The sequence below is a fragment of the Magallana gigas genome, chromosome 1 (genome assembly GCF_963853765.1).
Source record: "Magallana gigas chromosome 1, xbMagGiga1.1, whole genome shotgun sequence".
NCBI classification, from domain to species: domain Eukaryota; kingdom Metazoa; phylum Mollusca; class Bivalvia; order Ostreida; family Ostreidae; genus Magallana; species Magallana gigas.
Window position 1 is genome coordinate 45,303,654 of NC_088853.1, and position 18,028 is coordinate 45,321,681.

The 18,028-nt window shown below is 35.5% G+C and overlaps 1 protein-coding gene across 7 annotated transcripts in view; it reads right to left on the minus strand.

The window, feature by feature from the left end:
- Positions 1-17,083, minus strand: part of LOC105337943 (CUGBP Elav-like family member 3-B) — a 53,123-nt gene extending 36,040 nt beyond the window's left edge. The window contains exons 1-2 of one of the 7 annotated variants that reach the window (XR_010708275.1): positions 16,517-17,082; positions 4,906-4,988 (exon numbers count right to left, since the gene is read on the minus strand). Coding sequence is in view for 6 of the 7 variants with exons in the window: in XM_066068262.1 (XP_065924334.1) it covers positions 4,906-4,988; positions 16,517-16,838 (405 nt within the window). In the remaining variant the exon portion in view is untranslated. Of the gene's footprint in view, positions 1-4,905; positions 4,989-16,516 lie in introns of all 7 variants that reach the window. The other 6 variants (XM_066068262.1, XM_066068268.1, XM_066068251.1 and 3 more) reach the window with 6 other exon arrangements.
- Positions 17,084-18,028: the final 945 nt, after the last annotated feature.

The following is an 18,028-nucleotide window of genomic DNA, read 5'->3' on the forward strand; positions in this document are numbered from 1 at the left end:
CTGAAATTAACACAGATATCGACATAATGGTGTAATGAAAAACAGGTCCATGAACTTGCTACTACATGCACCAGATTGTAAACACTGGCGCTTTAATGCGTGCAGAAATCTATTATTCATTATAACAAAAAGCATTTATTTATTTACACTGTTTTACTTGATATACATGATCTATGGTGGCATAGATCTGCCACCACTTGTCAGATAATTATGTCGACTTGTCAGATCTTGATGTCGACTTGTCAGATAATTATGTTCACTTGTCAGTTCTTTAAGTCGACTTGTCACTTATTCACGTGGTTAAGAATTCAACACTTTAACCTTTCCACGCCCAATTTGTGCCACCCATTTGAAATAATATTTTCTGACAAGTCGACATAAGGATCAGACAAGTCGACATACTCATCTTTTAAGTCGATATAATTATTTGACAAGTCGACATAATTATCTGACAAGTCGACATAATTATTTGACAAGACGACATAACATCTGACAAGACAACATCATTATCTGACAAGTCGAATTACAATATAAATGATAATTTTCTTTAAACTAGTGGCCATATTATTTTTTCTGTCAGATAATTATGTTAACTTGTCAGATCTTTATGTCGACTTGTCAGATGATTATGTAAACCTGTCAGATATTTATGTCGACTTATATGGTATTATGATGACAAGAAAATGGCAGTTGGTGGCACTATCACGCTTTGACAACAAAATGTTGAGTCTCTATAGTCACTATGGTTATTTTCTGACAAGTCAACATAACGATCTGACAAGTTGACATAAATATCTGAGAGAAGTTAACATAATTATCTGACAAGTGGTGGCAGATCTATGCCACCATAATGATCGATTGACAATTGAACAAATGTAGAACAGCATCAAGCGCGGTAACTCTCTTTCTCCATCAATAATAAACTGTCAAAATCTCTCTCTCTCTCTCTCTCTCTCTCTCTCTCTGTGTGTGTGTGTGTCTCTCTCTCTCTCTCTCTCTCTCTATATCTCTCATATTTCTTGTACAACTCTTCCAAAGAGTAACCTTTTGTGAAATGTGAGAGCATCTCTCTGATCTAGAGATCAAGGCTCTATATCCATGATTGTTCATTGCTTTTTATGCTGTTATGTACAGTCTGCTCATGGTGAGAGGTAAGTATAATGGCGGGAGTGAAACCCCCGTGTTTGATTTCAACATGTTTTATAGCAAGAGGTTCAAATACAAGTATTAACAACCTAAGATGTTCTCACTTGCATTTAGTGCCATACTCTTAAAAAAAGGTTTCTCTTGTGTTTTCATTCATCAGTGTCATAAACACGATAAAAATAATGTGGTATCTCGTGGCTTCCCATTACCCATTATTCACATATCCAACGAACTTTTCTTTCTTTATTATGGGACAGTATATTACAACGTATTTCACCGCAAACGAGCTTTCATAACATTCATTTGAAAGTCTACGAAATTTGGTCCTGAAAAATGAAATGATTTCACAGTACCCAAAGGTAATGTTCTGTTGTAAAACATTCACTTTGTGTAAGGAAAATACATGTACCGGTAAAAAATATATTCCTTGAACTTCTCCTTGTTAGGAAAGCTTATTTTAAATAAGATCACGCACCGGTGTTAATTAAATAAACTTTAACTATAATTTGCAGGACTAATTAAACCGTTACTTTTAGACTTTTAGAACAAAAAAAAAAAAAACCCAGGAATTTCATCACAGTTTTATCGTCTTTAATGGCATCGAAAGAGTCTTCAAGCGTCATTACGCTTGACACTGCATGCATTAAATGTAGGCAGACATGACGAAATGGTAAACAGCAGTGACTGAAAGGCCCAACAGAACAGCGCTGTCATGATGAGCTAGTGTGTGTAACGTCCGTGTGAAGTGTCGCTAACGAGTCCAGAAATATCCCAATGGAAGACATTAACGTGCGACGTCACGCACACTCACCATATACGCCAAAGGAGGTAACAATGAACGATGAGTTGAAGGATAATTTGAGAGTTATCTCTCTTGTATCAAAGCGTGGTGTAGGGAAAATAAATTTAACGATACGATTTATCGGAAAAAGAACAAAACAACAGGGCAAGGAAATTTAATTTGTGCTTTCATTCAGCAGAATGTGCAAAAATGAGAGCTGAATTTAGTATATGAGACAAGACATATTTCTCACTTTACAGCTTTGAAATCAATGTACTACAAGCGCCGGGGGACCATTCGAGGGAGAAATAATTTCAATTATGTCCGCAACCGAGTTCTCATTAACTAGCTTTTGGGAGGAGATACGTCGAAGAAAGTGAATTATTGTTAAATATAAAAAGAGAATTAACGATAAGAGGCCATGTAACGAATTTCACACGATATAATGAATTATCTATGGGAAATAAAAACAAAGTATATACCAACTGATAAGGTCAAACTATACGTACATGTATGGAGAGAGAGAGAGAGAGAGAGAGAGAGAGAGAGAGAGAGAAAGAGAGAGAGAGAGAGACTAAGACTATTGTGAAATGGAAACTACTGTGAAATGTTTCATTAATTAATTTTAGTCGGTATGTAATGTTAAGATTTGTCATGCAGGGTGTCATCATATATACAAAGATCATCACATCGTGAAGAATAAGATGAAAAATGACAATAGCAAACTGTCAACCATCTTAAAAATCCATAATACGAAATACAAATTCAAAGCAGAGCAACATGAACCTCTAAAAAGATAGAGGTAGGATTAGCTAGGTGCCAAGGAGGACTGAGCATCCTCTGCTCACCAGTCACACCCGCCGTGTGCTCTTTGTCGTTATCAGGAAAAAAACCGGAAAAGTCCGTGGACAATTAGGTCATTATTTATGTTCTAACAATTAGTATGAAAAACGTCAGTCAGCATGCGACAAAGTGAAAGATTGTATTTGCTGACAAGGTCGTTGTATCGACCATAGAACTTACGAAAAGATGACTTCAAACGAGACCGTAGATAGTCCTGTTTTATCAGCTTGTTTGTCAATAGCTTACATCGCCTTAGAAACTAAAATACGAGTAGTCCGTGTTATTATGTTGGGTCGGGGGTAAAGCCTGTGCACTGAAGCGAGCTGCTTTAGATACTATTGGCAAGCTGTCAATCACTCTGTCAATCAGTGTCATCATTGTCATAGCGTTATCATAAATCTTATCAAAAATCTGTATGAATTAAACATGCAGTCAATTACAAATGCCACATTAACTGGAATGCTAAATAGGAACTCTTACTTTTAAATCAGTTCATCTGAAAAGATCCTATTTCTAAACTGTAACCAATGAGATTCAACAAAATGTGTAATTAATGGTTTTTGTTCTCAGAACTGACCTTTGTATATAATCTGTAAATACACCAATGATTATAAAAAAAAATCATGTTGTAATGGCAGCAGAGAGAGATTTTGATGAGGTCCTATGTATTCCTATTGTTGATTTGTATTATAGGTTTTTGATTGAAATTTACATATTGGGTCTAGTCGTTACGTATGGTGGCATAGATCTGCCACCACTTGTCAGATGATTATGTCGACTTGTCAGATCTTGATGTCAACTTGTCAGATAATTATATGAACTTGTCAGTTCTTTAAGTCGACTTGTTACTTATCCACGTGTTTAAAGATTTAACAGTATAACCTTCCAACGCCCAATTTGTGCCATCAAGTTGAAATAATATTTTCTGACAAGTCGACATAAGGATCTGACAAGTTGACATTAGCATCTTTTAAGTCGACATAATTAATTGACAAGTCGACATAATAATCTGACAAGTCGACACAATTATTTGACAAGTCGACATAATTTTTTGACAAGACAACATAACATCTGACAAGTCAACATCATTATCTGGCTTATAATATGAATGATAAATTTCTTTAAACTAGTGGCCATATCATTTTTTCTGTCAGATAATTATGTTAACTTGTCAGATTCTTATGTCGACTTGTCAGATATTATGATGACAAGTTAATGGCAGTTAGTGGCACTAGCACGCTTTAACAACAAAATATTGAGTTTCTAGTCAATATGGTTATTTTCTGACAAGTCAACATAAAGATCTGACAAGTTGACATAAATATCTGACAAGTCGACATAATCATCTGACAAGTTGACATAACTATCTGACAAGAGGTGGCAGATCTATGCCACCATAGTTACTTCATGTCATATAATGAAAAAAAATGACTGAGCCACTTGATGACCATTAATTTAAGAAATAAAACAGAATCAATTCATTTGCATGATAACAATCTACATAAGAATGATTTATCAATTATCAATAAAAAAAAATATGTGTCTAGATTTGACGTATTAGATTTTTATTGTAACCCTTTCCCAGCAACGCATGACCTCGCTAAGGAAAAATGTAAACATGATAAAAAACGATAATGTAATCATGATTAAAAACATTCGTCCGTTGGCCCATAAGATTAAGAAAGGATTTAATAAAGAATCATTTTTTTTTAGTATTCTTAGGTGATAAATTTGGTCGGGGCGTGATCAAATCCAATAAATCATTTATTAAATCCCGACCGAAAATATCACCTCATAATATTTAAAGAATGATTCCTTATTACTGAAATAGTTTTCAGCATTTGTACGACTGGATGATAGAATATCAATTTTGCAAACCCCGCTTCCACCCCAACAAGACGTCATTTGAATATATTGGACTGTATAGCACAAAATCGATTCGTAATGTTATCACAGAAATGTAAATATTTAGAAATAAATGAGTTTAATGGATAAAAAGTATAACGGAGAATGTTATGTATCCATGCAGTGCCTGATTTATTGGAGTTTTATGATACATGTATCGTCAATATATGGTTTCATCTGCGTGCAAGGGGGCGTGCGTGTGCACATGCGCTTTCCGTCAGAACACTTACCCCGGGCAGCGTCTTCTGCTCGTGGAGCGCCTGCTGCGCCTTCAGGGCGCTGTCCTTGTGACAGTAGGTCAGAAAGGCACATCCTGGGGAAAGGAAGAAAAGCCAATTTATGATATGAAATTGGGTCCAACCGTCATTCATAAAATAAGTCTGTTACAAAACTTTACTATCAATCGCTCTCCCACTTTTATTTTTTTTTGTTCCAATAATAGAGCATGTAAGTTACAAATATATACGCTTATATTTAGAACCACGGCATTATTCCACCCATTATCTTTATAGGCTACTACAATGCTGATCGATACTCCTCTGATATAGACTGATGTGAATGATTGGTAAAAGTACATGTACAATATGACGTAATAGGATATAATATATCGTATGGCTATAATTTGAATATTTAAAACCAAGCGTTTTACTTTTTTTTTCATTATTAACGATAAAAGTGAATATTGCTGACCAAAAGCATTTTCTAAATTGATATCGATCGTTCCCAAATTTCTTCTCCAAAACGATGAAATTAGCGAGGCGACTTCCATAATTGGCTCAATGTGCAACAACAGTAAAACAAGTGCCCTCCAAAAAATGAAAAGTAATGAAATAATCGAGTTAACATGAATGCGTGGAACAGTTAAAGCGTTTTACTGCAATCTTAGGCGGTCGTCGTACATCGTTAGAATCGATGCCGTCCCCTTCTGCTTTTAGAATACTTAATTTCCTCTCATTGAGCTGAATGTTTGCGGTATTGACAGACAAAAAGCTTCTGCCAGAGTTAAAGAATGACCTTACACTCTCTGAACGAAGGAGAGAGAAAAACGAGACGAAACTGTTAGAGTCACGGTCGTAGAGACCTTTCAAACCAACAGATTTAGGAATAATTTGGAGAGAGAGAGAGAGAGAGAGAGAGAGAGAGAGAGAGAGAGAGAGAGAGAGAGAGAGAGAGAGCAATTGGAAATGAGAGAGAGAGAGAGAGAGAGAGAGAGAGAGAGAGAGAGAGAGATCAATTGGAAATGAGAGAGAGAGAGAGAGAGAGAGAGAGTTTTTACATGCATTTTAAATAAATTGATAGTTCAATCAATTGTTGAAATGTCATATATATATATATATATATATATATATATATATATATATATATATATATATATATATATATATATATATATATATATATGTTATTTGAAGTGGAATTATCGGATTATAACGTTCAGATTATTAAAATTTGTCATATTTTGTCCACTGATTAATAAAATAATAATAAAAACCTCTCGTTTTGTCGTTAAAAAAGGCGCAGTTACATGTATATTCTACATTTATTCAATCGCAAGAAGGATTTCTTGGAAAGTTTTTTCGTTATTATCAAGCTAAATATTTCACAGGGTTGTTGAGCGGAGCTCTTTAGACTTTCTGTATTCTTTCGGAACACCTTAGTGTAGGGGTTCGAGAAAATACAGAAATTTTTGGGACATCCGCGAATGGTACAAATGATATTGATGCAGCGTGGGATAATATACGGTACAGCATCAAACCATCACATGTTTTACCTCGTACTCGTTTTGAGGACGACACTATAATAATAACACAGTTGCATCTTTGACAACTTGAACGCTGTCTGCTTGTATATATTTCGATTGTCGAGCAGAAAGCTTGTAAAGTGGTTCATGCATAATGTAAATCGGTTAGTTTTACCATTACTTATTGTGTCAACCATTATGTATTATGTCGATGTGTTCATCGGTTACTTCAGTGAAGTCATAAAACTCTGGTAAAAACACGTTTTTCGGCAAGTGACTGCGATAAACCAATTATTTTCTTACAACTTTTAGGAGTTAAAAGATATGCATGTATGCAGTAATAACAATAACAAAATTCTACTTTATTTACATGATTTATCGTCTTAATCGCCTACTTTTGCGAATTTTTGAATTTTAATAGATTTTGAACTACTCTCTTTTCAGCACTCCTCGGTTGTTTACAAAGCTTCCGGTAGGCGTAGCATCGCTTTGTATATACAGGATATCGTCGAAAATGCTCGCTCAAGGCTATAGATAATGCTTACCGTGGACAAACTCGTCGAAATCTACGTGTTTTCACGAAAAATAGTATTTCTTAATTAGTCTACCTATTAGAAAAGAAAAACGCTTTAGTTTTTGGAGGTATGGAAACGAAGATAATAAAAACAGCTTGAAAATAGCTTGAAAACAGACGGTTGTCAATAGAATGATGTATACGTAAATGGTAACGCGTTTGGTAATATATGTATTTTCTTCACAAAAGTTTGAAGGAGCCAATCAGAATAAAGTATGAAGTTCTCATGAGAATGAGAGAAAATAATCGAGTTAACGATTTTAGTAAGCTACACTGCAATGTCCGGAAGTTTGGTTTTAAAACCATTTTAACAAGAGCTTGGACTTTGGGTAGTTGTGTCAAACAACAATATGACGTAGGCCTGTCTATTTCATTGCTGGCCACTCAGCAATCCCTCTTTGAAATCAACAAGATTTGTCTGGCTTTTAAACTAAGACTACGCAATCGGTGTATATTTCGCTTGAAACCGCGTCATTTTTAACTTGTTTTGACGCAAGAAATAGATAGCTACGCCCTACTGAAAGTCCAAGGTCTTGTTAAAATGGTTCTAAATGACAACAACAGCTACAATAAGCAGAATCTTTGGAAAAATCTCCAAACGTTATAAGACAATTTGTTCAGAATAAGTGTAGATTAGGGTTCTCCTGAATTCGATATCTACCCTTGGAGTTTTTTAAAATTACACTAAACTCAACATTTACAAACGATAAAAGAGAAGCAGTTAGTTCTTGTTTTAATCAAATAATACAGAGTCCATGTATTCCAGTTTAGATTTCATAGTCATTATCCGTCCCACCTCTCTCATTTATTGATAGTTCTATTTACGCAACAATGTGTGCAAACTTGCAGAACTTGAGGGCCATCTGTTCTGTTATTTTTAAGGATAAACACTCGAGGGGTTCCACCGTAGCATGCTAACACCAACTGTTCGTTTATAGCTGGGCGGTTTTTGTTTATTTTTTTCTCCTTCTCTCTTACATTCCCTGCACACCGTCTGGAAACATAAAAACTTTCATCCGACTCTACCAAAATGGAAAAAAAGATTTATTGAAGTACATGTATCGGAATGTTTAGCATTTCTAATACCGTGGTACCCGAACGTACAAAATCTAAAATAATGGAGGGGGGGGGGGGGGGGGGTGGTAAAAAATTCAATTTAAGGTAAATCGTTAGGGGGAGGGGTTGTAGGAATATAAAGATACAAAGGGTGTTTGTCATTTGATATCGATATGACATAAACAGAGGTGATCATAAATGGAATTTTTTAATCATTAACAAAGAAAGCAGCTATATATAGTGTAATAAAAGCAAGTACTTGATAATAAAAACTTGGGCAAATTCAATAATTCTAGTAATCTTTATGAAAACTATGTCAATTATTTTTTTTTGTCAGAAACTGAACAATATGATTGGTTTTACAACATATACATTGTACATATATAATTCAATATTAATGCTAGTCTGTAAATAACGCAGACACCACGTGGATGAATTCTGTAAGATCATCCGTCAAAAAAAAAATGGATTATGTGTAAGTAAAATGATTGACTGAAGAGGCCTGTTCTGATAACTACTCTTGGTAATCACAACACACCTCCGTTGTTTGCAATTGCAGCAAAAACATTTCATTAATCTATTGCAGCACTGTATGATCGTCCAAAGCTTAAAGTAATATTCTGGACCAGAATCCATCGATGTTAATGCCAAACATCCAGGACGACGGTGCGCAATATCTAAATATTCGTATTCGCTTTTAATTAATTTTCATCATAAATTTTCATAACAAAGCATCACCACATGACAATACCATTTGATGTACATGTAGCTATAGCATGACTAGCAGCTGTGTTCACAAAACTTTGCAGACACTGCATCTAATATATAAAGTACAAAGATACTTGCAGAAAACATGATGTAGTACAAATAGCAATTAGATTGACATATTCTCCAATCTTTCTCTCTCAAATACTATTCAATATGTCATTGACATATTTTCTTTCTCTCTCTTTCTCTATGTCATGACATATTTTCTTCTCTCTGTCATGGGCGTCTCTCTCTCTCTCTCTCTCTCTCTCTCTCTCTCTCTCTCTCTCTCTCTCTCTCTCTCTCTCTCTCTCTCTCTCTCTCTCTCTCTCTCTCTCTCTCTCTCTCTCTCTCTCTCTCTCTCTCTCTTGTACTGCGCATTCAGTCTAATTCAGGATCAAGAGCTGTCACAGATTTGACTCCCGTCTCTGCGGAATCTTCAGACTCCGCTCCAAGAACTGTTTATCTATTGATTGGCGGCATCTGGCATGTTACCTTGACTTACACCGAATCAGGCCTAGATTCTGTGGGTCTTCTACTCGCGAATGACGACAACGACAACAGATCAATATAAATTACTCCCATATATAAAACTAAAAATACGATTGGTTCTGTAATCGAACTCGGAACCACTCGATAATTTTGATTGAACGTCGTCCATTGAAAGTTTGGAGTCTGAATTGCTTGTCGACATGAAAATCAAACATGAGCGAGTTTAAATTATTGTAACAAGATACGACCTACGTCTTCCCTAATTAATTTAGTGTTTTTTCATTCACTGAATGGTCTCTGAATTGGCGGAGGTTTAATTTTGCTTGCATTCAGTTGGAACTACATTATATGGTTTCAGTACCAGAGACGAGGCTACATACAGTCATTTTACCGGTAACGAATCAGTATGCGGTTTCGTCGTGCATGCAACTATTATTATCGGAATTCCAAATGTTTTTATTTTTTGTTTAAATCGCGTTTCTTTGTCCTTCTAAATTGTAGTATCAAACTTCCGAAAATATAAAGGATGAATTACGGAGACAGTAATTTCAACACCCTCTCCATTTTCCTAGTTTCCAATTCGTTTCCCAGTATCGAATTAAGCGCCCTTTATCACTTCTGACCGAATATTTTGAGGCGAATTAATTTCAAAAATTATTGGAGGTACATGTTAATGGACTTATAAATGAAGAAGGAAAAACAATTGTGGGAATATGTCATTTAAACAAATAATATGATCGTTATTTTAATCATACCGTTTTCCCGTCAAATTGAAACTGGACTTGAACAGTTTTCATTTGCGTTACTTTTTAATATTGAATTTTCATAAAAACACTTAATAGTAGTAGTTGCCATTTTCCTTTGTTTTTCCCGTATATCTATCAATATATGCAGCCAAATAATACTTCTGTCGCAATGAACTGAAACTAGGAAAACTACACGTGGTTCTATTTGAAGTCGTGATTTCATTCAAAGCTCCATTATTAGTTGATATGATGCATTATCTTTTTAAACGAATTATATTTACTAATTATCCACTAAATAGGGATCAATAACAAACTTATTTTCATAGTTAGGCTTAATTGTTTTCACACTTTCGTTTTTTCTGCTTTGAACTTCCGGCAGCTCATATCTGGGTCACATTTTTTATTTGTAAACAACTCGGTAAATAATCGTGCAAATGGCAAACAACTTCACGCACTGATAGAATATTTATTTCTGTTTTATAATTACCTATAGCTAGGATTTTTTAAAACCTCAACTTCGTCTTCCACTAATAATTTTTCTAAAAATTATTCAATACTGGCAAATATTCGTTACCGGTAAAACGACTGTACCGGACCAGTCGGTTCGTATTCAGACAATCTGTACATTACGTATAACGCTTCATTGTTTTACTTCATTGTTTTACGGTAAATTATTCTCTATCTTCAAAAAATTATAAATGCAATAAAACATTTGGTTTTAATAAAATAATTAGACATAGGACATAGCTCTTTCATTTTGAAGTGCATGCCGATGGAAATCATGTACGGGAAATCTCGCCATTTGTTCGGGATGTGGCCGTCTCGAATTATGCATTCACTGTCAATACCAGAACCCCATGGCCTGATCCCGATGTCAGTTTCCCCCGAGCTTGTAAGTTGACGGTTGTCGATATCAGCCGGAGACTTGGGCGAAGTGATGTCTTAATCCGGAGATGACGTCATCTACGTCAATTACCGGGTTCGGAAATCGACATCCTGTTACACGCAGGATTAAGGTATTCTCCAAACAATCTGGTAGACATGCAAAACTCCAGAACCAGGGCCTGTTGACGACGTGCCGCATAATGGAGAGGCTCCAAAAATAGAAAACCCTATTTAGTGACCGCTAAATTCAGATGACAAGCACTGAGGGTGCTTACAATGTAGAAGATTAGCAGTTGCTTGTGATATTTGCAAACTGAAATACATTGTAATAATTTTAATATTTTTTTTTTAAAATATTTTTTAGAAGAATAATCCCATTCTGACATTATTTGAAATACAAAATTTTTTCAATTTCGAATAGTCGAAAAGTCGAATAAAATGTTATTTTCGTTTTTTCATCAATTAAAACACACAGTGACAAAAATGGGGCAATTTGCAACCTAAATAAGCTGAACTTTAAGAGGAAGTTTACATATGTAAGTTAAAAAAAAACAAAACTCAACACCTTGTCTGTAAGGGCCTGAGAAGTTACGATTGCATCTACATGTAAATGTTTAATTTGTAACCACAAAAGAACCCCAAAATCCCAAGAAACACAATTTCCCTTGAATTTCACGAGATAGATGTTGCATTATGTAGCAGATGACAATGAAATTAGTGGTTTTTGGTTAGAAACCAGAAATAAAGAGATTTCTGTTTTTCAGTTCTGACAACTTGTCAGCCCGGTGTAACACATTGTTACTGTGGTAGTCTCCGTGTCCGCGAATGTATGGAGTCTATATCCGAAGGTGACCGGTGGAATTCAATTTGTACATCTATTATGAAATTAGAAAGAGAGCGATTCCGCAGCAATAACACAAAGCGTCATTATCACCAAAACGGAGTTCGTTTTCCCGCGCCCGGCTGGAATGATGGTCGGGTGATATAGCGGCCGTGAAAGTGTTATCTTTTCTAAGATCGATTGTATTTATTTTTATGAATAGAAACGTTTTGACGGATATGGTTTTTCCTTTTCTTGGCTTAAATGTTTCCCAAATGTGTTGTATGTCTATTTTTACACGAATAAACCATTATAAACTATGAGTTAGCACCGCTCCGTAATGTGCGTGGCTTGGATTATTTTACGCTGTTCTGAAAAATCCTATGTGCGGCTCTTTCTATGGTAATGTGTGAAAATACTTATTTCAGGCATTGTGATGAAAGTATATTTTCAATCTTCTTCAAGTTGAAATTGCCAAACTGTGGTTGGTTTGCAAACGACCCGCCCTTTAAATATTTGATTTTGTCCTTGACCTTTAATCATGTACAGGTCAAAGTTGAGAAAGTCTTAATTTTAGGCGACTATTTCTAGCTTAACTGGCAATCTTCATAAGTATCAAACAAAGTAAACAGTTTTAAATTAAACGGTAATGAATCGTTTAATCTGCAAATGAAAAAAATCTCAAAAATTATAATCGATCAATAACATTAGTGATGTGAGTACCAGGTTTTCAAGTATAATGACATATGATATATACCATGGTATGAAAATGTCGCCACGGGTTTTACAATACGTTATAAACATTTCATTTAAACCAAATAAGTAAAAAAGTAACCCAGTCAGACTGACTCCAATTGGAGTCAACGATATTTTCAACAATTTAGAATTCTCTTTGACAAAAATGTATTGTAAATTCATTCTAGATCTGCTATCAAAAACATTTACCAAAAAGTGGTCAATATTAAACAATCTTAATAATCTCCACGCTATGAAAAAAATATAGGGTTCTAGACATTTTAACCACCTTTTAACCCCATCCCAAACTAAAATGAATATTTTATAATCAACGCTGTTCAGTTTGGAAGATGATCAGAGATGTCTGCAGCTGAATGTAGTTTTTAACATGATCTGTGCATGAAAGAGTGAGTCGCAAATCATTATTGCGGAAAAGGCATTGGCAGAAAATTGACGTTTATTAGGTTAGTTTCTTTTGATGTCGGGAGTTCTCAGATGTGACAAGATTTCGGGTTGTTACATGTTATCGTGCTGTATATGAACAATTGGTTTTGTCTTCAGACGATTTCTTAAAATTTCATCCTTCGGGGGGAAAGAAATTGACTTCTGATTCGAATCCTCGTACAAATTAATCATTTTTTAAACTGGAATAAATACTTTACGTCATAGTTATACGAGAAATCTTTACTTATATCTTATGTGTACTACGAGGATCAGACTGAAGCGGAAAAAGTTTTCATGCCAGTCATTTTTATTTATTTTGAACAAACCTTTATAAACATTAACTTCAATTATTATTATTATAATATCTCTTTAGTTTCTTCTTCCTTTTCTTTTTTTCCCTCTTTTTTCTTTGTAATTAGTTATTTCATGCTTTTTGTAGATCTAAAGATTATGGGATCGATAGAATTTATAGAGAATAAGAGATTATTGGTTCTGCCGTATGATGTTCAGAAAACGGAAAAAGAATTCAAACACAGTAACCTAGATATATGCATGTGGAAAACACAGATCGACAGAAAACACTTTTTTTAGTAATGTATTGTGTTGCTTTTGAGAAAATACATGATTGAAAATGTTAGTGATTTTTATTGTTTTTGATTTTTTTTCCATTTTACCATATTTTCTATATACACAAGAGAGAGAGAGAGAGAGAGAGAGAGAGAGAGAGAGAGATTTTCAATGCGACCTTATCTAGTAGAAATACAATGTATCATGAAAAGAAGCTAGCTAAAGAATTAACTTTGTCGATGAATTCATAACACATTGTTTGTTGTTAAATGTCCTTTTGTAGTATGCGATTATACATCCAATCAATTTTAAGCAAAAAAAAAAATTATATTAAAAAAAGTTAAGAAAAACTATAGCTTTATAGTTATTATCTCGTTAAACTTCCGTAGGGAAATTATGTTTCATTCTAGTGTAAAATCAAATTGAACAAAATTAGCTCGTTAATTAACATTTATTGTGAACCATTCTTGCAGAAACTCTAATACACGCCCTCTAGCGGTCTGTTTATTGCATGGGAAGTAATCTACTCCTCCTTCTGTAATAAAAGAAATTTTTAATTGGTACTTTGATAGCTGCAGGACTGTAGCCCCCGGTCTGAAAAAATTCGGATAGACGACCTGGGAGCTACAGTGCCTACCATAGGAAAAATCTGCAATTTACGGCGCACAAAAAACTGCGCTAGTTTTGGACTTATTAACCTTATTTTCACATAAATTCTGTAAAAATAATTGAAACCATTAAATTCCTCAGTCAATTTACTACTGATATCCTCACTTTACTTGCCTCAGACTTTCTCTTAAACATGATAACCGAACTCGGAAAATGAAGTATGTTAATTTACGTCGAGATCGAGAGTCGCCATTTTTAAATGTAAACAAACTTGCACCACTTTAATTTACAGGGCTGCTGATGGTGTTTAAAAGAATATCAGAGGCAAGTAAATGACGATATCTGTAGTAAAATGTCCGAGGAATTTTTTGGGATAAAATATTTGTACAGAATGTGATCACAAATGAGATTAATAAGTCCAAAACTAGCGCATTTTTTTTGTGCGCCGAAAATTGCAGTTTTTTACTATGGGAGGCACTGTAGCTCCCAGGTCGTCCATCCGATTTTTTTCAGACCGGGAGCTACAGTCCTGCAGCTAGTACTTTGATAAATCTAGTTTTTTGTTCATATTCATTATAGCATCATATAGGCTACAACAGCTGATTCGTGGACAGGCAATGTAGTGTAAAATGTTCGAGCTTTTGACAAATTCCTATTTTGCCTTGAACTTCTCTTTCTCATTTTTTTTTTATACAGGACAGGCACGAAGCATCAGGGACGGGGGTAGTTGGCAGATATCCCTCAATTTTTCTCGCAGCAAACATTTTTCTTTAATTTACATGTAAATATAAGAAATTGTATCGTCATGAACTTGCCCCCTTTTTAAGAGCATGTAAAAAATGCAGTAAAAACTTTGCCCCCCCCCCCCCCCCCCCCACTTACAAGAACGATGCTATATGTACGTGCCTGAAGGAGCCCCTTGTGTGTCTCTATCTCTTGATCGCAAACCATTGCCATTGAATTGAGTTTTCTCCTTTCGACTCTTTCATTTAAAGAAGAAATCCTCATAACTAAACAATATCACATTGTAATTAAACAACGATAATACCATTGACTTGCATGCGCTATTTAGTATTTATTGTAGAAAGACTCTGCCTATTGACTTCATATTAAGGTCAAAATTTGTAGCAATGGTTTTTGATTAATAACATGCTAATTTCCTATAAATCTTACGATGATTTCGGGTCTGCAGTAAGACGCTAGCTTCTAGGATTGGACGAACTTACGTATTCCCGTAAATGTACTTTAAGGTTATTATTTGTGTATCTAAATACAATAGACCATATTTAATCACACAAAGAGAGAGAGAGAGAGAGAGAGAGAGAGAGAGAGAGAGAGAGAGAGAGCGTTGTGCTGGTTTATCAAGATTGCAACCACACACAATGGCTAAGATTAAATGCCAACTGTTCTATTGAAAAAAAAAATGGTAAGTATCTGCAGGTTTATATGTAAACACGTGTTTTCATCACTTCTTGCAGGCGATCGCGTGGTGTATCAGAAATATCTGGCGTAGGAAACATTAGGAAATGTGTTGCCCCTCATATCCTTCCATTATTTACATTCCACTCGGATCGTAGCTGTAGAACGGATCCGCATTCCAACATTTTGTTTATTTGATACCGAGTTCTCATAGTGTTTTCACGCCATGTCTACGACAGAGTTGTTTGGATCTGGCAATATGGATCATAACAACAGAATCTGCTGCATTAATATATGTATAGTTTTTTTTTAGCATACGGATTTTAGAATGAGTGTTTGAAAAACTTTAGCACCCTATAATGGAAAAGGCTGAGACTGCACTTTTTTTTTTTTTTTAAATATTTTATATTGTTGTATAATAAGCTATTTCTGCATTTAAATGGCAGACATGTGAAGTATCATTGTACAAGTCCCGCATCAATTCCAGTTGTGGGAATGTGTTTGATTATGGATGTCTCTATAATCTGATATTTTTTTTTTTTGGTTTTCCATTGGGAAGTTGAACATTCGCATGTAACTAAGTTACAACGTTTTAGAAGATGGAGTTCATTTTCGAACATTTTTGCTATTGATAGCAATAGGTTATAAAGCCGAGTTGTTGGAAGCGACTGGCTTACAGTTCAGTGCAGTCCTTTCGATTCGTAATAAAATCAAGTCCTTTGGAATGCTTCCTGACAGGGAAATTCAAACAAACGAAGCCCATTCTAAACAATGGAATGCCGTTTTCTTCTATGACGTAATCTTAGAGGTACACAACTCTCACATATTTCAAACATATTTTACTTTTTTCTTATTCTTATACAATCTCGTAAAACTTAAAACTTTAAGCTTTATTCTTATAAAAAATGTTAAATAGTCTCATGTACATGAAAACCTTTCCTTCCTAAATTTAAGTTGTGTCATGTATTAACGTGATTAACGTGACCCGCACGTACATATAGCTTACCTTTATGCATTCCCGTGAACCTGTCCTTCAGAACAGTAAATTCGTAGATTTGTCCAAATTCTTCAAATATTGGCCTTAAATCCTTTTCTTCCAAAGTCCGCGGAATTTGTCCCACAAAAAGTTTCACAGTGTCATGACTTTTCAGTACGATTCCGGATCCAGCACCGAGTCCGTTGTGTATCTGTGTCGGGATACTTCCGTTGGTGATTTGGAGGCTCCCTGTGAGTTGTTGGGTGGGGATTGTTTGACTGTGGAGCGGGTGAGGGCGGTGGTGAATCAACTGGTCCGTCACCACCCCACCAACCAAAGACGTCATCGCCATTTACCTCCAGACTTGCTCACAAAACATGCAAACAACAGAAGAGCGCAACACAACACTGTTTCTGAAGAAACCGGGGTAGGAAGCAATGGGGAACTTTCCGATTTCCGATGCCTTGGGAAGTAGCCAATACTAGCCCGTGTAACAATCTGTCGGCGACTACCGACTATCGAGCTACAGGTGACAACAGGCTCTCTTCACTCGGGGAAACATACGCCGCCAGAATCGACCGGAAGTGAGGGCACAGCAAGTAGTAAGAGCCTCCGCAGAGAAACAAAGTGTTGAAGATTTCGTTATTTACTCAATTACATATTGGAGATGCATTGATTTGGCGAGATTTTGCGTAAGGCGAGATTTGACAGAGAAATCAATAGGTAGATAGGGGCTGAATAATCATATGGGGGCTTTCCCTTCCCTTGATCCTCAGCGCCTAAAATGCGGGAATCAATGGTGTAGAGAAAATTGCTTACTGGTGCACAGGGCCTAGTGAAGTTTTGTTACCGTTCTTGAACTAATAAAATGTCTATAAACGGAACACGATGACCGAATATTGGAAGCATTGGATGTGCTTCTCGTGAATAAAAAAAAAATCCGTAATAGTGTTTCCTATTAAATCGTTTCATCTTAACGATACAAATATTAAAGGCTTGAGTCTATGATGTTGGAACTATTTCCAGAGCAACCAATAAAGCATTGGGGAGAGCAGATGGACGTCTTCTCAGGTTGATAAATCTTGTGAGGTATCGACGCAACCAAGTCATCTAGTTCGTGCTCTCTGTAATCAATTAACAAAGTTCTCAGCTTCCTCCATCATCTCCTAGATGGAGATTGTAATGTCTCTCTCTCCCTCTCTCTCTCTCTCTCTCTCTCTCTCTCTCATCGAAGGCATTTAAAATTATTAAGTTAAAGCAACAGCATGAAATAATCACTACATTAATTTTTCATTCTGGATAATAATAACAACCGTGCGTTCACGCTTTTGGGGCAATTAGCAGAACCCTGTGTTGAGAAAAGCGGAAGCGTCGCCCATGATGACAAAAATGTTGGTACATATATCGTTCACTTTTATGATGCACAACGACGTGAAATATGCAACAAATCTTCATTGATTACCAGTCGTCTTTGTCCTGAACAAGAAAACATTAGATATTGCGTTAATTACGAAAAAGGAACGGGAGGAAAATTAACAGTCG